This window comes from Etheostoma cragini, chromosome 15, assembly GCF_013103735.1.
Source record: "Etheostoma cragini isolate CJK2018 chromosome 15, CSU_Ecrag_1.0, whole genome shotgun sequence".
Taxonomy (NCBI): Eukaryota; Metazoa; Chordata; class Actinopteri; order Perciformes; family Percidae; genus Etheostoma; species Etheostoma cragini.
In genome coordinates this window covers 17,108,315-17,128,348 of record NC_048421.1, presented here as the reverse complement: position 1 = coordinate 17,128,348, position 20,034 = coordinate 17,108,315, and the positions used below count along the sequence as shown (strand labels likewise).

The following is a 20,034-nucleotide window of genomic DNA, read 5'->3' as shown; positions in this document are numbered from 1 at the left end:
AGAATAGATGTAATTTACTTTCAAATTAAAAGTCAATTCAATACAATTCGGTTCAATTCAATTCAATTAAATTAAATTCAATTCAAATAATACAACTATTTAATACATTTGGTTCTAACTAAATGGAATACAGGATTTTCTTACTACTTTTGCATATTCAGCTGACTAAACTCCACCTGGAATACAATAGTTGATCCCTGCTCACATTATTGCAAAAAAGTATCACTAATTCTTTCAAGAATTCTTTTGGAACGTTTTTAGAAAATAAATCAGACATTACATTGAAATTACAGACCTAATGTTCTGTAGATGCCTGATGACAACAGAACGTGTATCATCATCAACTGTCGCTTCAGACACAAAACACATATTAATTAATAGTCAACTAACTGCCACATAATCCTCACTTTAATGTTACACTTTCCTTTAATTATAGCTTTGCCCTACACTTTGTGTTACTCCACAAACACTGTGGAGACGTACTTCTTGCAGCACACAAACGCATTTATGGACACGCTTTTAGTTTTGAAATTCCTAACCGGAAACGTGTCGTTATTAATCCTCGCCAGCTTGCTACTGTGTCGAGTTTAGCTAGGGGAGAGAAACCGTGGGAGAATGTAGATTATGTTTTGACCAGAAAGAAATAAAGTTTAGGATTGATAAACATCTGGCAACGTGGAAGAAAGAAACTGGAAAGGTAGGTGAACGTCTTTCCTCGTTTCTGTAATTTATACTTGCGCGTCTCGGCTCCAGCTAAAGCCTGAAAAATGGAGGTGAAATGTGGTTCCATCGCAAGGAGGTTGCACACAACAGAATAAACAACAAGATGAACACACAACAGCTGCAGTAGCGACAGTAACCGCGCAGGGAAGTCCGTAGAAGGCAGTTAGAGACGAGACAGAAACGACTGCAAAGATGGCAGTAAAGGGGATCAATAGGGAGCGGAGTCATTCTAAAGCTACAGCAGCTAGCTGACGTTACAGGGACGTTAGCTGTGGTAGCATTATTTAGCAGAGATTGGTGTCAAGCAGCTGAGGGAGGTGGTGAAGATTAAGTAACAATCCTGATAGATCCTTTTAAGTAGGTGGTTTTTCGGTGTCTATCTGCACATATTTACATTTGCAATGTCTCTCAACTCATAAATATTCCACCCATTTACAATAAGTAATATGTAGTGCCATTTTCAAGCTAACTTTGATTTCTTTTTTTGCTTTTTAATGTTGTACAGGTATCACCAGCAACTTGGAAACATCTCTTCTCTCCCCTGGCTCTCCAGTGTGTCAGGACAGGGCTCAGCGTATCATATCTTAAAGTCACCCAGTGCCTCTCCACCCGATGGATCATTATTTTACCCTGTATCTTCACCAGTGCTAAAACTAACACCAGCAGGACAGAGGAAACGCGCATAAAGAGAATTTTTCAACAAATTCAGGTACACCGCAGCTACAAAAGTTACCTGTTAATATTGTATTAAGTTTGGTAACCCCCCCCAAATTCAACAACGCTTCTTAAAAGTCTAAACCTCAAAACCCATCATTCATCAGCATTACTCAGTTCTCTCATCAGGTCAGTCCATATTAGAACGCTGTAAACACTACTTTGCACCATTATGGCCTCCATCGCCAAGTCGTCCGACCCTGAGATCCCAGACAACCACAAAGAGAGCTGGCTGGAGCTACTTTCTGCCGCTGAAAAGTATTGCCAAACATCTGGCTGCGACCTGGCCATCCTAACGGCGTGTAAGAAGTTCCGGTCCTCGGCTGGAGGCGGAGACGGGATGAGGAAACCGGAGAGCAGCAGTGCCTTTCCAAAGGAGTGTGATTTCTCCTACAGCGTATGGGGCCAAGGGTTTCTGGCCGAATCGGCGCGTCGCTACATGGATGACATCGGCGTGCTGCACTCCATGACCATGCTAACAGCCCAAAAGCACACACGCCAGGCGGGGGGAGAGGGAAGAACCAAGCTGGTGGGTGACCTGACCTCTGACCCCACAAACAGGGGAGTGAGTGCTCATTCTCATGATACGCATTCAAAATGTCCACATCCATAACATGGTGGATTTTGTTGTTGTTCCAGAGCTTTACAGGAGACGGCGGGGTGGGCGGAGTGGGCGGAGTCAGTCCCAATAGCAGACTGTATTCCCAAAGCTACCCGTCAATCTACAGCTCAGGAGCTGTGATCGGGCAGGGCGGCGGGCCGAACGGCAACGGGGAGAGGGAACGGGAGAAGAGTGCACTGGAGGCCGAGCAGGACAGACAGAGGTCTGGGATTGAGGACTTGGAAGAAGAGTGTGAGGACGAGGAAGAGGAGGAGGACATGGATGAGAGGAGACCCTATGGGAATGAAAGTGCTGGTGAGGGAGGGGCGACGCGAGTTAACCTGTGGATCTAAATGCTTTGATGTGCAATCCAGTCATTCAGAATATTTATCGTCTTTGTGCCTCAGGTGTGTTCTCCATGGACGAGGACTCTCTGTCTCGGGACTGCGAGCCGTTCTTTGAGTCCGACGGGGAGGAGGAGAGTACTGATGGTAAGAGTTTGCTATGTCACATGAGAGCACTCATCCACATTAGCGCACCATCCACATGGATTGTTTCTACCTGTCCTAGGCTCTTTGAGCGAGGACGCTCCTCCGCCGACGCGTGGCATGGCTATGGGCCAGGCTGCGTACTCGGCTCGTTACGCCCACTCCCACCCCATGGCCCTGGCCCGCTCGCTACCCGTATCTGTGCCCGTGTGGGGCTGCAGAGGGAACCGAGCTCAAGACAGCAACAGTGGAGAGCGGGTGAGCACACATAACTGTACAATAGGACAGATGTGTTCTTGGAGATCTGTGGGTTAGCCAGCTGTCTTTGGGGTCAACTCAAGTTAGTATATTAGTTTTTAAATTCCTTCATGGTCTAGCTCCCTCTCCTTTACAGGAATATATAGAAAAAGAACTCAAACAGCTCAACCCCAGCCTGCTCCATAGATAACTGCACTGTTCCATTTAGGAGAAGTGCTTTTGGCCAGACCCGGGACTCATCTGCTCTCACCTCATCATCCAAACAGTTTAAAAATCCAACCTGTTGTCATTAGCTGGGATCATCTGTAATTTGTCCTCTGTTGTTGATATGTAATTTATTTAATTTTTTTCTGATGTTTTACGCTGATTTGTTTTATTTATTAATAATAGTAATACATTACAATTTACACTGTGTTGTTATAACACACAGTCCTGAATTAGACACACATGGTCAGTATCCATACATGCACTAAATAGAGAGATGTCAGAGTGGGGGGCTGCCCATGGAAAGCCCCCCCCCGTAAATGTACTTAAGTTTTCAGATAGCAGGAAGCTGCCTTGCTTTAAATGGTTGTAGAACACCATGGTAACCTATTCTGCGTGGCTGACCTACTCTGGAGCAGTGTAACTTAAGAAGTTAACAGCCTGACTATTGACCAATCAGAACACTGAAAAAATGTATAAAATACTGTATAACCAGTTTCCATCAGCCTGATTTAAATATAAAAGCAGACTTTGTGAAAATTAGAAAAAAGAAGATAAGATTTGATATTTAAGTGAGTTATTGTTGTTTCTGGATGGCAGTTGACATATTGCATGCTGTCTGGAGACAAAGGAACTATTCAGGTCTCAGTATTCTGACGTGCCAACTAATGACCGCAGCGGCTCCATCGGTTCATGTGACCTTTTTAAGTGTGTGTGACAATTGTGTGAGGTCGTGCCGGGCAAATATTTTACAAATAACTTTTCAGAATGTCAAACAACATTTTCTTAGAGAACAAAAAACAAGTCCACAGGAAGTTGGCATCACTTTCCATGTTTGTCCAGATTACACCTTGTATATAAAAGTGCTTGGATGTATCTCTGCCAGGGCTTGTGTTTTCCCTCCTGCTAACATACGGCCCCTGTGTGTCTGTGTCTTCAGGTGGGCTGCGCTGACCTGGAGCACATCGCTGCCAGTATGAAGGCCCTGCTGGTCCCCGGAGCCAATGATGGGACGGAAATGTTTGGGGCCCTGCCTCGGCCCCGTCTCAACACGGGGGACTTCTCCCTCAAGCACTGAGAGAAAGAGAGTGAGTCGAGTGGAGAGTAGGAGAAAGGGATAGAGGGAGAGATGAAGGTTGTCATGATGAAAGGAGAGCTGGACTGGCTGGCAGATGTGGCGTGCAGTATGTGAAACGGTGTCAAAGCTAGTACCGCCATTTATTTCTCACTAACGGAAACGAATGCTTTGAGGAGAAAACAGAAGTTGTTATGAACACTAACATTTTCAACATTATACCCCCCCCCCCCACCACCACACACACACACACACACACCTTGTCACTTCACATTGTCACAATACCAGCTACTACACATCACAGAACACTACGTTAGATTTGGACCTCAGTGTGTGTGTGTGTGTGTGTGTGTGTGTGTGTGTGTGTGTGTGTGTGTGTGTGTGTGTGTGTGTGTGTGTGTGTGTGTGTGTGTGTGTGTGTGTGTGTGTGTGTGTGTGTATATATATATATATAGTGCCCTACTGTACTGACCAACAAGGACACTAAAACCGGGTGTGTAGGAGTCAAACTGTCGCGGCTAATTGCTGCGCGCCTTTCGTGCTGCTGATAAAAGGTTCAGAGGTTTTGCCCTTTGGTAAAATTACCAAGAAGTGATGAGAACTTGGGGAGCAGCCATCTGTACCTGGGGGGGTCGTTGGCTCCTGTGCTACATGCTAATGCCTTAGCAGACACTGTTTTGATCAACTTTAACGTTTAGTAGCTCTAAAGCTAAATGCTAATCTACCCTAGACGACATATGGCTAAGAGTGGTGGTTTGGTCCCTATTCTGGAACATGGTATACAATTAGCTTAAAAGAAATAGGCTGACCTTTGACTCTCTTATGTCTGTGTGTGAAGTCTGGAGCTCGACCTGGGAGATGGTTAGTTTAGCTAAGCGTCGGATGGGGGCAGAGGGAAACAGATATCCTGGCTCTCTCCGAAGCTCAAAAACACACCTGCCAACAACTCTAAAGCTCACCAATTAACATGTTGCATCATGTTTTGGTACACAAGCAGAAATGTCAAATAACAAGTTAAGCTGTTACTCTTTCTTGACAAACGGTCGTGTCTCCACCCAGCATCTCCTGCTGCACGCTGCATTCATGGAATGTGGGACAAATTTGGTTATAACAAGAACAACCCTCCCCCCACCCATTTCTACTATTACCACTTAGCTACTTTTGCAATGTTACATACTTTTAACAAGTTAAATTAGACACAAACAAACAGTGTGTAGCTCCTTTAAAAAAAAAAAGCAATACTACTTCTTAGTCCGCTTTAAAAGTGTAGGTAAGTGTATTTCAGAACTTTGAAGAGAACCAGGCCAGCTGTTTTCCTCTTGCTTCCAGTCTTTATGCTAAGCTAAGCTAACCATCACTAAGCTATAGCTCATTGCCCTGCCTTCATTTGGCTCAGTACATGGTTACGTTTTAGCATGAAGCACAAGAGCCAGCCATCTCCCAGGACCACGGATGTTTCCCCTGCATGCTCCCATCGTTTACAGGCTAAGATGACCCGCAAGCCAATCGTTGATGTTGCCCCCCCGCAAGAAACACACCAATCTATTCCTTAATGGGGTAGAAACCACAGAAATGGTTGACTTAACATGAAGCTTGTGGCTTTTCAAAGTGTGAGGAGGAAACCAGCACCTCCTCACAATCTGCCTACTTATACTTTTACTTTTGCCAATGAATGACTGACTGATAGAATGATTGTAAATCAATACTGAGTTATAGTGTTTTCTTTTCTTTTTTTGCTTTAGATATCTTGTTGAAATGACTGAATGAATGACAGTGACTGTGTTTGTGAGAGAGAGAAATGGGTTGAATTAAAAGAAACAAATGTCCATCTCTGACATTTAAAAAAAACAGATACATATTCCGTTAAGTACTTGTATGTTTCAAATAAAGGAGCAACACCAAGAGGAAAAAAAACAACTTTGTGTATTTGTGTGATATTTGAGTCTGAGGATGTAGTATAACGAAGGCCTCCGGAGGGCCTCAGCACTCTACCGAAGTGAAGATCAGCTTTCTGCTCAGCCCTTGAATGCAGCAATGCAACAGTAATGCAACCTCAGTGTTATTACACATTAGTTGAATTTATTGACTACATTCAGCAAATAAAAAAGATGCAGGCTCTTAAGTTAAACAAGCACTCTGGTGTATGTAAAGTCCTTCGTGTTACAAAAACATACTGACCGCCTAAAAGTCTGAGTTAAATCCAATAAATCAACAGATACACCAATAAAAATAACTAGCAGTCGTTGGATATAGTATGAATAAGCTTTCTTCATGCAACACAGTCTACAAAGGTGTCACAACAACTCCAACACTTGTTCCCCAACAACATTAGCGCTCCATCTTCCGCCCTGACACCCCCCCAACCCATGCTCAGCCCTCCACTTTGTCACTGATCCCTTTTCCGAAGAATGCAATAGGAATCTGAGCCGATCCAGAACCCGGGGAAAACCTTCTCCTGGGTATTTGCTTTGAACTTGTAAATCAGCCGCACCTCCTTCTTGTCCTCTCCCTCCACGGCGAGGAACTTGATGATGCCGGCGGGCTGGTCCACGTAGATGCCCATAGTGGAGGACAGGGGGAGCTGGATGTCCACGTTCTCGCTGTTGTGCCAGACTTGGTAGCAGGAGCCGGACCAGCCAACGCCCCAGGAGCCGCTGTTCTCCCCGAGGCCGCAGGGTCCGCGCCCTTCGTTTCCCTTCCTGGGTGCGCTCTCAAAGACCACCCCGACCACCACCCAGCCACCGTAGTCCACCTCCCAGTAACCCCGGTAGCCCATCACAGCCTCCTTACTCAGCACCTAAAGAAGGGGGACACACGTGGATTTGCTGATTACTTGATCAACATGAAATGCTGAAATGATTGATCGATTCTGTTTCAGGCAGAACTTTCCCTCGTTCCATCTTCTAAAATGGGAGGGTTGGTTTTCCTCATCCATATCCAAATATGGCAGTCAGCTAAATACAGTTAGTTTTTAGACTGTTGGTCAGAAAAAAGACTTGCAAATTGAATATATCAATTTATCTTATAATAATATATATTTTTTATAGATATTTTACAGGTAAGTAAGTAATTGACGAATTAATCCGTATTAATTAGTTTACTTATTAGTTTACTAGTTCAATTAGTTTAAGTACTGTACTTAAGTACAAATGTTGAGGTACTTGTACTTTGCTTGAGTCTTTTCACGCCACTTTCTACTTCTTAGAGTACTTTTTACTCCACTACATTAATCTGACAGCTTTAGTTACTAGTTACTTTACAAATTCATATTTCTGCACACAAAATGTGGTACCAAAATAATGTAGTTTATAAAACCCGAGGTTTTTATTATACTTTAAACTACCTAACAATATAAACACTTGTTACAACAGTTTGGATTGTTTCCAGTTTCTAAAATGTGAGGAGTTTTCTACATTAGGTACTTTTACTTTTAATACTTCAAGTACATTTTCCTGAAGATACTTAAATACTTTTACTTGAGTGACATTTCAATGCGGGTCTTTTACTTGTAATAGAGTTTTTTTTTACAGTGTAGTATTAGTACTTTTTACTTCTTCCACCACTGGTAATGGGATGCCAAATATCTGCATAGCAGTGTAATACAGATTATTGAGGAGTGAAAATGTATTCTCAACTCATTGAGAATACATGTAGAAAATGTATTCTCAATTCATTGAGAATACATTTTCATTTGTTTAACAGCTGTAGTTACTATTGAGTATTTTTACATGATTGTACTGGTACTATAAGGACCTGAGTACTTCTCCCAGCGCTGAAGGAGCTCCTCATGCTTGAAGAATGACTTTTTGAACTGAGGATGTCATACATACAATTCTGTATATAATAACAGCAAAAAGAGCATGCATGTCTATTGTGTTTAGCTCAGTTGTGCTGTTTTGTGTTGTGTGAAAAAAAATTCCCATACAAGAAAGATAACTTATTTCTACGCCGGCCAGGCCTACCTGTGGAGAGTGTTCGTATCTCTCAGGCCTGTTGGGATATGGGCAGACAGCGTCTGACGTACGGGCCACTTTGGACCCCCCTTCTGAAATCCACAACAGCTTCTGTGCAGTTTTATCATCCAGAGTGAGCGGGAGCCAATCTAGGAGAAAAGCAAGCAGAAAGTAGGAGACTGGAAGTGAAGGAATTGTTTACATAAGGATGGGATCTGAAGAGTAGAAAGCCGAAAGGATGGGAAGAATCCAGTAAAAAAAAGGAATAGAGTCAGTGTAGTAGTCTCCTTATCTTCATAGACAGATTACTGAGTAGCATTGGTGGCGGTTGCTTTGTTACAGGTGTCACAGTGTTCATGTCGACTTTGTTATTTACAAAAAAAGGACTCCAAAATGCTCCACTGTACTAATCATCCTACAGACTGCCTTATTCTACCTTAATGGATTTATTCTAGGAAGCTAAGAAGTTTAAGCAAATAATTATGATGGAAGATCTTTAGTCCAAAAAACACTTCTGTAGCTTGTCATCTGATCATCATAGATGATATTAATGTTATGTTATTTACTGGTGAATTTTATAAACAGATGAATTTCACAATATATTTAAATTTAACTAGGCTTATTAAATTTATGTTTAAATGACCCAAGAAACAAAAGGTTATTGGTAAATGTATGATACGATATGATATGACATGATATGATATGATTTACATTAAGTGGTCTGTTCCACACGGAATTGCATGATACATATTCAAAAGACATATCATCGAAGGCTTCCGGGCCGATGTCCACACACGACATACTCTACTTAGCACAAAAGGAAGAAGAAAGAATATGTTTCACGACATCAACATCATATTGTAACCCATAAATTGTCCAGCTAGCACTTAATATTTTATAAAACAAAACTACAGCCACAGAAAAAAGTAAGTAAGTAAATGTAAATAAATGTGTGAAAAAAGAATTTAATTTCAGTATTGTCATTAATTCTCGATTTGTTTTTAATTGTTTTATTATCTTTGCAAGTATTATTGTCTTTTTTATTAATTGTGGCTTTAAACTTGAATTGAACGTTTTGTTTTCGAAATTGTTTTAATGAACTTTGTTTGTATGTTTCATATTAAAAGACTCCACACTCAACTCCATTTCTAGTTTGAATTCATATCGTGTTGCATTAATTAGTCTCAAAACTGGTTTATTTTTCTTAAACATGAGACATTTAACCAAATAAAAATAAAAAAAGCCTCACATTTCATGAAGTCAGCTCTGGTGGTGGGTTCAGGGATATTTGGCTCATATGGGGGGGGCTTCACTGAGGTAACAGACGGGAGAGATAAGAAGTAGAATTATTTAATTTTATAAATGATATAACTTCCCAATTAATACAGCATTTAAAGGTGTTTACCTTCCCCAACACTGCTGTTTTTTCTTCCTGCAAAAGAAAAAGGTAGTGTGTTATTTCACTGCAGTAATATAACATAAAGGACAAAGACATACTGTATATGTACAGTGGTGAAAAGTACCTAAGTACGTTTACACAAGTACTGGGCTTAAGGCCTACAACCATTTTTAACATTCAAGTGACCTCACTGCAGCCCAAATAGTCTAATAACCCAGTTTGTCCTGAAAAACTAACTTTAGACAACAGGGTTGATGTTTTACAAGCTTTTTTATAAAATAAATCCAGACAGACAATGATCTGTTAAAATGGCCTTAGGGTTCAGAGGGTTAAAGGGGAACTTTGCCCATTTCATAAACTCATACATGTTATTCATATGGTCAAAATACAGTGGAAACTCTTCCAAATCCAAAACCTAGAGTGCTAAAACTCAAACTGCTCCATAGACAATGAATTGGGAAAGATGTCATAGATGACACAGGGAGTATTTTGTGAGTATATGGGTACATTCATTCAACAATTCACTTTAAATCAATTCTATTTTTTTATAGTGTCAAATTATAGCAGAAGGTATTTCAGGACACTTTACAGATGTTGTAAGTCCAGACCACACTCTAGATCACATCGATAGAATAAAGCTCATGTGGGTTTGAAAAGAAAACATTCTGTAGGTCCTCAAGGATCTGAGTACTTCCTCCATCACTGTATACATAAAATATTTCTTATGGCCTCTTCTTGCAGGTTCTTTTCAATCTCGACACTCTTCAGGGTGGCATCAACCAAAGAAACTGCAGCCAGCTACTTTAAACCTTCCCATTTTCCTCTGTAGCCTCTCCCTTCATCAATAAGGCTTCTGTCAGGTAAAACAACTGCTCCTCTCAACATAAAGTAGATTATACAGACGTATGTGTGCTATGTCGGCTCAGCACTGATTTATTTAGGTCGTAGGATTCAACATAAGGAACCCGGAGGCCAGCGCACGCATCTGAGGACACACATCATGGCCGCTGACAGCGGGGTGTCTCATTCTAAGAATGATGCCGTTACTTCACACCACCGGAGGCATGTGTGTCATGTTGTGGGCTGGTGTATGATCTCAGTTTGTTTGCTCCTCCTTCAGCGTATGAGTCTTTTGACATTCGGCGAAAACTGCTATCCAATTCTGGCCAGTCAGGTCATCCTTCCCCCTCTCTGCATACGTAAGTCATCCATGCTCAAGTTACTGTTCCTCACATTTATCATTCTTACTTTGATATCAGACCGTTACATCCCCACATTAGCACATTTCAAGTGTCCTTTGTCAAAATTAGACAGAACAGCCTCAATTTTTCTGATTCCATATAAGGGCGTTTCAAGTGGGATTTTCACATAGCTCGTGGCTGTGTTGTAACACGCTTTGTAATCTTAATGTGTGACTTTGACCATGTAAATATCGTATTTTTCCTCATATTTCTTTTACTTTCACATTTTTACTCTGATAATTATATACTTCTCTATATTTCACTATCTCTATTCATATTCCTTTTTGCCCTTTGTGCAATGTGTGCAACTGCAACACAGAATTTCCCTTTGGGGATCAATAAAGTAGAATAGAATACAACAGAATGCCTTCATTGTCATTATACACAAGTGCAACCCATTTACAGTGTTGACACAAAATATAAAAATATAGCATGTAAGAATATAGAATATAAAAATGTAAAGTATAGGTTTCTGATTCTGATTTCTGAAACATTTGGCTCCACTGTTTCCCACATGTTTTCCCTTCAGTGTTAAAATACCATTTTCCTACTAAGTTCAAGAACATTCGACACACATATTCTGTATCAGCATGTTCAAACTCATTGAGGTTTCATTGAAGAAATATGTTGATTCAATTGAGATAAATGTTACTACATTGCTACATTACAGCAAATGGAAATATTTGTTACGGTGTTGTCATTTTATACACTTCTCTCTACTTCAGTTGGACAGAATTGATATATATTTATGAACTATTAAATGTATATAAAGATTTGGGGGTTTAAACAGTGTTTGGGCCATTTGTTGGCGCAGTGCTGGATTACCACATGGTTCAGGGTTGTTTATGGAGCTATAACTATGGTTGCTTACAGTTTGTTTGTCAGTGATTTGGTAGTCTATATCCACAACATTCCACTACCGAGATTGCTCCGGTGCCGCAGAAAATTCAGCCGGATGCATGTCTTTCCGGAATGATTTATGAGGACAATGGTCAACTGCTCCTCAGATCTCTGCAGGATAAATCCAGACAGCTAGCTAGACTCCAATCTGAGTTTTCTCTCGCACGACTAAAATCATTTTTGAACCTACAAGATTTCCACCAAAACCAATTCCTTCCTGAGGCTATTTTGCCCCGGCTCCGTGCAGAGCTTAGGACAGCCCAAGACGATTGGGATGTGTTTAAAGAAAGGCCTATAAATCACGTTTTTCTCCCATTCTAGAATGCTGTGTGGATTTGGCCAGACCCTCCTCTGCCGCACTGTGGAGGAATGTCTGGCCGTGTGAGACTAGTGATTTGGTAACTACAGTTTGAGCTGAATGGAAGCAAATGATAATCAGGACAAAATACCATTATATAAAGCTTTTTCTCAGGAAGAGCAGATGGGAAGATGGGACTTTGAAAAGCTCTATGACCTCTAATAACCCTGCAACACCAATCGCTGAATGACTACATGACAATTGGCAGTAACCTGGTCCCCTACAGAAAACCATATCCCAAACAGAAAGTAAAATAAAGAAATAGACATTAAAGTATAATTTTACAGATCAACACAAAGGAGGGACGATCTTTTTTCCTACGTTCTTGTAAAACACCAAAGATATCTTGCAGTTGACGCTGAATGCATCACAGTAAATTTAAAGCTTTAGAAGTCTATTAATGGACATGCCTTCTCTATTCACCTGCATTAGATAAGTGTTGTAAAAAACAGTAAAAAGTAAAATTACACAAGTGATATGAGTGAACGCGGCATTTCACTGTTTTAGTAGGTGTTGAGCTGATTTAACTATTTTACACACTGTTGGGTATTTTAATCAATGCATGATCATGTATTTCATATGTAAAGTCTGAATTTGGCATGTAACTGGTAACCATTTTCTAGTACAAAAAAATATTTACCTCTGAAATTAAGTGGAGCAGAAGTATAAAGTAGCATGACATTGAAGTACAAGTGTTTCAATTGAGTACCTTATGTACAGTACTTTAGTAGAGGTACTTACTCAATATTAAATTGGATGTGTCATCCTTCAGCTTCATGCAGAACACCTTGTTTATGTGACATGCTATTTACAGTTTTATTTTGTATTTTGTGTTTCTGCATTTTTTGTTGTTGTTTTTTTGAGTGTTATGTGACATCTTTATGTTAATGTCTTTACATACAGTATGTAAAGTGTGACCTTTATATGGTGCTATTGGATTATTAATATGGATGTCCATGCACTGAATGCAGTTTTCAAACACGACGGCTGGCCTTTGATCACAGCGCTGCTTGTGCTAATATATTTATGTCATGACATGGCGCAGCCTGAGGAAACATAACCTCCCCGGCCTGCATGGCCCCCCCTCCGGGGACGCCAGCAACATTACAACCAGGAGGATAAACTTGGAGTCCGGTATAACATCTGCAGTCATCGGATGCGATTGAAGGAGTGGCATGGCTTTCCCTGAATTGTGTTGGCCTGTGGTTCTCCTAAGTGTGGCTAATGTGTTGTGAGAGGGCCAACTTCCAAACTGTTGGCTTTAAAGGGAGAGATCCTTGGCTCCACCTTTAGAGCCTTAAATACTGTGCTGTGATTGAAAATCTAAATATATACACAGTACTGTTGTGCAGGAGACCATTATGTCAAAGACAATAACCTGACTGAAGCCAGTGAGACCAGACAATTTGATAATTGACTGGGCATGTAGGATTATTAATTGGACCCTACTGAGGCTTAGGGTCTAATTACAGAGCAGATTTGAGTTGGATATGGTCCCCGTGTCCTCACAGACTTCAGAAACAGGTCCACTGGAGCTCACTCTGACCAGCAGATGGACAGAGTGTGAGGAGGGGAGGACAAATTTGGCAGGACAGAAAGGGGCAGAGTGAAGGTCATGTGGTCGTCTTTTTGAAATTGGTGGAGCAGAAAGTCGGTGGTGACAGATCACTTCATTTGTCTTTCTCCCCCTTCCTTCTCTCTGAGTGTGTGCATTAAAGAGCACAGCAGGGGAGATGAAAGCAAAGCCTTGTGGAATAGTGCTGGGTTCAGAATAGATTAGAAGACAGACATATATATCATCTTGAAATCTTTAGGATGTTTTTTGGAGGGAAATGAAGCGAACACCTTGGGTAACCTCGGAGTGAGATAACAGGCTGGCAGTGAGCGCGGTGGGTGACTGGAGATATGCAAGCTCTGGGAGCAACAGGAAAGCCCCGCAGAGATAAACAGAACAGTCAAAAAGATTCATCACTTCACAGCAATAGAGACATGGGAGAGACGGACAGGGATGCAAGAGTGGGGTGAGAGGCATTGAGATATGTCAGGACAGAGGGACCAAAACAACAGACTCCGTGAAACGAGTTGGGAATATTGGAAGAAGTTTTCTGACGAAGCTGTTGGAGTTTGAGCGAAAACGGTCAAAGACTGAGCTTGGGTTGTGTTGGATTTCCAAAGGAAGAAGGTGGGTTGGATTTTTGTATGGATTCACACCAATGACAAGACACAAAACATGAGTTTTGTACTCCTGAGCACATGTTTGAAGGAGTCAACAGCTCAGCAGTACCCTGTCAAAAGGTCAGTGTTGGATTTTGTTTGTTTTGGACGCCCATTTTGGACTTTTTCCCTTCCCCGGTTATCTGTGCAGATCAGGTTCGAAACATCCCACTGAGACAGCACGATCAAAAGACAGAGAGAGGAGGTGGAGGGGGATAGATGAGCACATTTGGCATGGGCCCAGGGTCATCCCTCTGGTTCCTGTCAGGACTCCCTGGCTGGAAGGCCTGCGCACATGAGAGCTTGGAGATGGGAAGGGAATAAAACACAGGGATAGAGCGATAGATGAAGGATTCTTGGCAAAAGGAAGAATTCAAGATGAAAAGCCTCTTAAAGAGCCTGGCGCGATTTATAAAACTCTCCTGTGGGCTTCTGCACGGAGTCGTCACACTAAATGAACGTTATTCAATAATGGTTAGGAGATTTAATGGAATAGGAAACACTGAGCGTGGATTAGAAATATCCAAAAGAAGCAGGAGAGGGATGAAACTACCTGCAGTAGTGACAGAGCTGAGACAGGTGTGTCGTGTTGAGTGGACGGACAAAAATACGAGCTCTGAAATTGCAGCTGGCTTTGACATTAACGGGAACTCGGTAGGCGACGGCGCAAGTGTAGAAGAAACCATAACCACCCCGCGAGAGGATCATTCATGCACTTTGTTGACATGAGTAATGATCCAGGGAAAACTGACAGAATCCAAGGTGAGACAGAGGTTTTGGCTTGGTGTTGACTTCCAAAGATGGTCAGCATGAGGTAACTTAACAACATCAAATCAACAACATACAGAATATAACATGTAATAAGTATGTTCTAAAACACTGTGACAAGCAGTAAATCACTTGTATCTGCTTGAGTGGTGACACACTTTCCATACAGTAAAAATGGCTAAAATACCACCGTGTGGTACGTCTCTATGTCCTGTAGTTATTGATGTAATCTTAGTGTGACATTTGGAAAATAGAGAAAATAGAGAACAAAATAAATGATGATTGTGATTTTTAATGTGAAAACCCTAATGGTTAATGCTGCTAGTAGAGAGCAAATAGTTCTCATTTGTAAATGCATTTCAGTCATAAGGAGAAGGAGAAAAAGCTCCGAAAGGCGAAGTTTAGAGGCCACATGCTGCTGAGCAATCAAAGGCTAATTCTTTTCAGATTCAAATTGCAAAATTGCAATATTTGAATCACTGAATAAAACAAACAAAGGTATTTCTTTAAAACGAAACAAAGTGTAATAGATTTTTACCTCTGTATTTGCAAAGAAATATCAGTGCAACTTGGTTGTACTTTGTGTGATGTACTAACAAAGGCAAATTATAATATAGTTTCAGTGATAAATGACAAACAGGTGAGGCTTTTACTCTCATGATGCAATGGTCCCCATAGAGACTCAGGTGAGTGGTTTCTTACCTGCTTTCTTGGGCACAGGCATGATTCCCTTGGTGCTCACGGGTCTGATTGGCATCAAACGGGGACGTCTTGATGGTGTCTGTGCGTCTCTGGAGGCTCTTTCTTATGGACTCTCTTTAATCCTATTGGGGGGGGCTGGGGGACCCTGGGATGCAACGGCCACCCTAGGGGTCGGTCCTGCCACATGACACTCCAGTTCCTTTCTAGGGTTCAGATAGTTGGAGACAAGCAGACACCCGGTACATCCCAAGTATGCATGCTCATCTGCATACACATGGGCTGAGCATGTGCCTGATGCCCCTAGATCTGAGCAACACATTCATTAGAAATGTTTATTTTTTATTTTTTATTCATTTCTTCAATCAGGACAATGCACATTGATGAACAAGCACAGCAGTACACGTAAATATGCCAGATTGTAGCCCGAGAGCTAATTTCTCTGCAGTCCAATAGGCAGGTGGGAGTTACAGTAAAAAAGACATAGGATAGTCACAGTTAGAGTATATAAAAAAGGATCAACAAGAAAAGAAGAAATGACTAACTAATTTGAGTCATTGAGGGAAAGTTGATTTTCGCAGCCATGTGGGGGTGCCTATGTTTCTGGAATACATTTTAGCAACTGAATTCACATATGTGCAGTACATGTACTTTTGCTTTGTTTTTGTCACTTCAGCAACAGGAAGACCCCTTCCAAAAAACACGGCCACAGATTTTAAAATCGCAACTTAAAGGGACCCTGTCTGCATGAAAAGTGCATGGGGGATCGGTCCGTATTTAAGATGGCGACCGGTTACTCACCAGAGCGCTGTCATCAATCTTAGATCTCATCAGTCAGCAGCTGCTGGGAGTGCACTTTAGCAGATAAGTTGGGGCAAAGTGTACCGAAGTGCTGGTGTGGTCAGAGCATGAAAATAACTGTAACCAGTCTGTCTGTTCGCACAGAGGCTGACATTTTCATCTCCAGTAACTACTTTTTATTTGAGCACAGATTAATCTATTCTTTATTTTGTATGCAATCAGGCCATTCATTTAGAGTGAACAATAAGACTTAATTCAACTGCATGAAAAAAAGATTTAGAGAAGAGTCTTATGGGAATTAGACCCCATCGTGAGTTGTATCCAGTAAATTATATATTTAGGGGGGTAGTGATGCCGTGACTAGTTCAGGACATTTCCCAGCACCAGTACCACCTGTGTACTGGTGCTGGTTGGGGGGGGGGGGGGGGGGGGGGGGGGGGGGGGGGGGGGGGGGGGGGACTTGACCTGGATGATGGAATGTGGAGCAGGACTTGTCGCTGATATGAGAAAGAGGTGAAAGTACCTAGGAGGGCATACTCAAATGACAACTGACAGCAGCGGAGAGGAGAGCTGATTTTTAAGGTTGACAGCAAGGATATGATTGGATAAGAGAGACTGAAGCAAGCTCTGGTTGGACTGCTTACTAGAGGGAACGCCCACAGAGTAACAGCTGGAGAGAGATGAGAATATATCAGTAAGGAAAGTGATTCTTCCTGAATGAACTTTCACTCAGCTTCATGATTTAGCATTTGCTTTTTTACTTGTAAATCACTTTATCTCTGGTTTTGATCAGAGTTTCATCTTTCTTTAATTCAAATTATTCACTTGATCTGATGCAATGGTGCTCCTGCCCTTGCATTAGGACATTACATCTTGTGCCCACATTATGTTGTTGACATGGGTCAAATGTCTTGCCTAACAAAATCCATATCGATCCATATTGTGTTTGCACCACATTTAATAATATAATCAAATGTCCAGCAAAAGCATGACTTTGCAATTACTTAAACAACTGCATACCTGAGAAAAAGCTTTGCAGTTAAGCCTTAAGAATCAAATAGAAAACAGGCAATCAGACATAAAAATGTGCTATCATGTGCGTTCATTACATTTCTCTCACTCTCAGTGAAATGGATCTAAAAGTATTATCAAAAAAGGAACTCAAAAGTAAAAGTATTCATGAACCAGAATGAAACCTTTCAAACTTTTATACTCCATTAATTATATTGTTGGATTACTACCAGGAGGAACAGAGTGGCAGAACCTGACAGGAATCAGATAACTGAAGTGGCTTTTGGGACATCATACGTGTGATCTGTAATCTGCATTTTAATGTTGTGGGTTGTTAAATTGTAACTTTTTCATATACTGTTTGGTAGTTAAATCTATAGCACAATGTAACATTTATTTTTGCATTTCATTTCCTATGTTCTTCTTCTTCTTTTTTTTTTAAAGTGTTTTTACATTTCCTTTAACAAATGTTTTAATTGTTTTTAACCACTCTTTGATGGTCTATGTCCAGCATTTTGAATTGCTGTTGCTGAAATGGGATCCTTTACTTCAGTAAAAGAACCCATGCATCAATGTAAAAAAAAAAGTACAATACCGGTCAAAAGTTTGGGGTCACTTATACATTTCTATTGCACTCCATTATAGACAGAATCCCAGCTGAGATCAGTTGCATTGTTTTTTTTTACCAGGGCAGCAGTTTTCAGATTAAATTATGTGCTTACATAATTACAAAAGGGTTCTCCTAAAGTAGTTTTTTTTTTTAATTATATCAGATTAGTGAACAGAATGTGCCTTTGGAACACTGGATGAATGGTTGCTGATAATGGGCAATGTAGATATTGCATTAAAGATCAGCCCCCCACTCAGATCAGCTGGCATTCTGTCTATCATATGGGGATAGATATTCTGTCTATCCCCATACTTTTGACCGGTAGTGTATTTCAACTAACTGATACAGTGTTAAACACTGCTGTTGCCGCTTGAGGTGGAGCTAGTTTCAATCATTTTACACATAGTTAGTTTAGTCCAGTGGTTTCCAACCTAGGGCTCGGGTCCCTCAAAAGTGTCACCAGATAGATCTGAGGGGTTGGGAGGTGATTAGGAAGAAAATAACATGTAAACAATAACTTGACGTGCATTATTGTTTTTAACCAGTCCTTGTTTTATGTGAAGTAATGTAATGTGATGTAATGTAATGCATTTATTCCAAGACAGGGACAGCGCACAATAAAACATTAGTTTTGTATAACAAGGGAACATATGCGTTGTGCCAGGTTATAACAGATTGCTATTTTCCGACTGTGGTCCATGGGCAGGTTGATACAGATATACATAGAAAGCACATTAAATTGCCTGTATCTGAAATGTGCTAGATAAACATTGCTGTCTTGCCTTGCCTATAGCTCTATATCAGTCACATACGTACGTATGTATTTACTGTACATGTATACATACTGTATATATACATACAGTTTACATTGTAAATTTACATTGTAAATGTTTTTAACTGTCTGTGTTGTATAACTTTTATAAATGTAATTGATTGTGTTTTTGCCTGCCTCTTGGCCAGGTTTCCTGGTTAAATAAAGGTTAAATAACAAAATAAAATAAATACATATATACATATATATACATATATATTGTATACGTGTTTGCAAAATCTTAATCTGCAAAGTTATTAACTATCAGGTAAATGTATAAATGTAGTGGAGCAGAAATAATAAGCGTAAGTATTCAAATAAAGTACAAATATGTCAAAATCGTACTTTAGTACGGTACTTCAATAAATGTCTTGTTCCCTTGTTATTAGCAACCACAGGCAGTAATACATGTTCACCAAGTGAAAAGCAATAAAGAACCAGATAACGTTTGGAGGGTTTCCTTTACTGGCGCGTCTTTATTGATACAAGAAAATTAACTGCCTGTCATGAGACACTGTCTCACTGCTATTAGAAGAAGAATTTTAATGACGTGTAACTACCTGCTTAGCGCTGGCTCTCACAATACCAGATATGGTCTGTGTGAGGCACGAAAAAAATCTCATCACCTGCTGCTAGCTGCTGTCAGTGAGAAGGCCTGAATCGTATTGTGGCCTGACCTTTGGGTGTGTTTAGTGGCGCTGTGCCTCTCATTATACAGTCAACCATCTCTATGTAATATCCCAGTGGGCATTACCTCCCAGTTTGGCCATTGAATGTCCTATTGTGTTACTTCAGTACATGTTAACGTGGTGGTGCTGTGGTGACATGTATAGCATGATTGGGTGCGGGGGATACAATAGGTGTGAGGCTGTAATCTGAAGGCCTGCTGGGACGCTTTTCAGGGACTTTGGAGTTTGCCAGGCTGTCCTCTGATTGACAAGACAAGGTGCTTTCTCCTTCTCACACCCCTCTCATTGTTTTTGTCGTTTTCAGTTCAGTTCAATTAACAATGTGGAGTGTGTTTATGTCACACGTTTGTGTTAGGTCCTGTTATGCCAGCAAAAAAGTGTTTCCAATCAATCCCCTATTAAAAAAAATAATTAAATAATAGATTTGAACAGTACTAAAAAACTAAACTCCACTCCAGCCGGATTCACCTGTAATTCTTTTTCTTTGTCCTTCCTCTCCTCTGCACCTGTTTCAGAT

The 20,034-nt window shown here is 40.9% G+C and overlaps 2 protein-coding genes across 3 annotated transcripts; one reads left to right on the top strand and one right to left on the bottom strand.

Annotated features, from left to right (window-relative positions):
- The first annotated feature begins 549 nt into the window (after positions 1-549).
- akt1s1 (AKT1 substrate 1 (proline-rich)) lies at positions 550-4,315 on the top strand. 2 transcript variants are annotated; one of them, XM_034893452.1, is made up of 6 exons: positions 550-697; positions 1,229-1,966; positions 2,077-2,353; positions 2,446-2,529; positions 2,609-2,784; positions 3,929-4,315. In XM_034893452.1, the coding sequence occupies exons 2-6, from the start codon at positions 1,610-1,612 to the stop codon at positions 4,064-4,066; spliced, it is 1,032 nt and encodes a 343-aa protein (XP_034749343.1). In that variant the 5' UTR covers positions 550-697; positions 1,229-1,609; the 3' UTR covers positions 4,067-4,315. The 2 variants fall into 2 exon arrangements, with proteins under 2 accessions (XP_034749343.1, XP_034749342.1); XM_034893451.1 differs by having other exon boundaries at positions 1,229-2,002.
- A 2,095-nt stretch (positions 4,316-6,410) lies between these two features.
- On the bottom strand, positions 6,411-15,732 carry zgc:195001 (uncharacterized protein LOC567531 homolog). The gene is made up of 5 exons (XM_034893464.1): positions 15,599-15,732; positions 9,422-9,448; positions 9,266-9,328; positions 8,026-8,165; positions 6,411-6,860 (listed from the first exon to the last, which is right to left on the bottom strand). Exons 1-5 carry the CDS (start codon positions 15,651-15,653, stop codon positions 6,450-6,452), a joined length of 696 nt encoding a protein of 231 aa, XP_034749355.1. The 5' UTR covers positions 15,654-15,732; the 3' UTR covers positions 6,411-6,449.
- Positions 15,733-20,034: the final 4,302 nt, after the last annotated feature.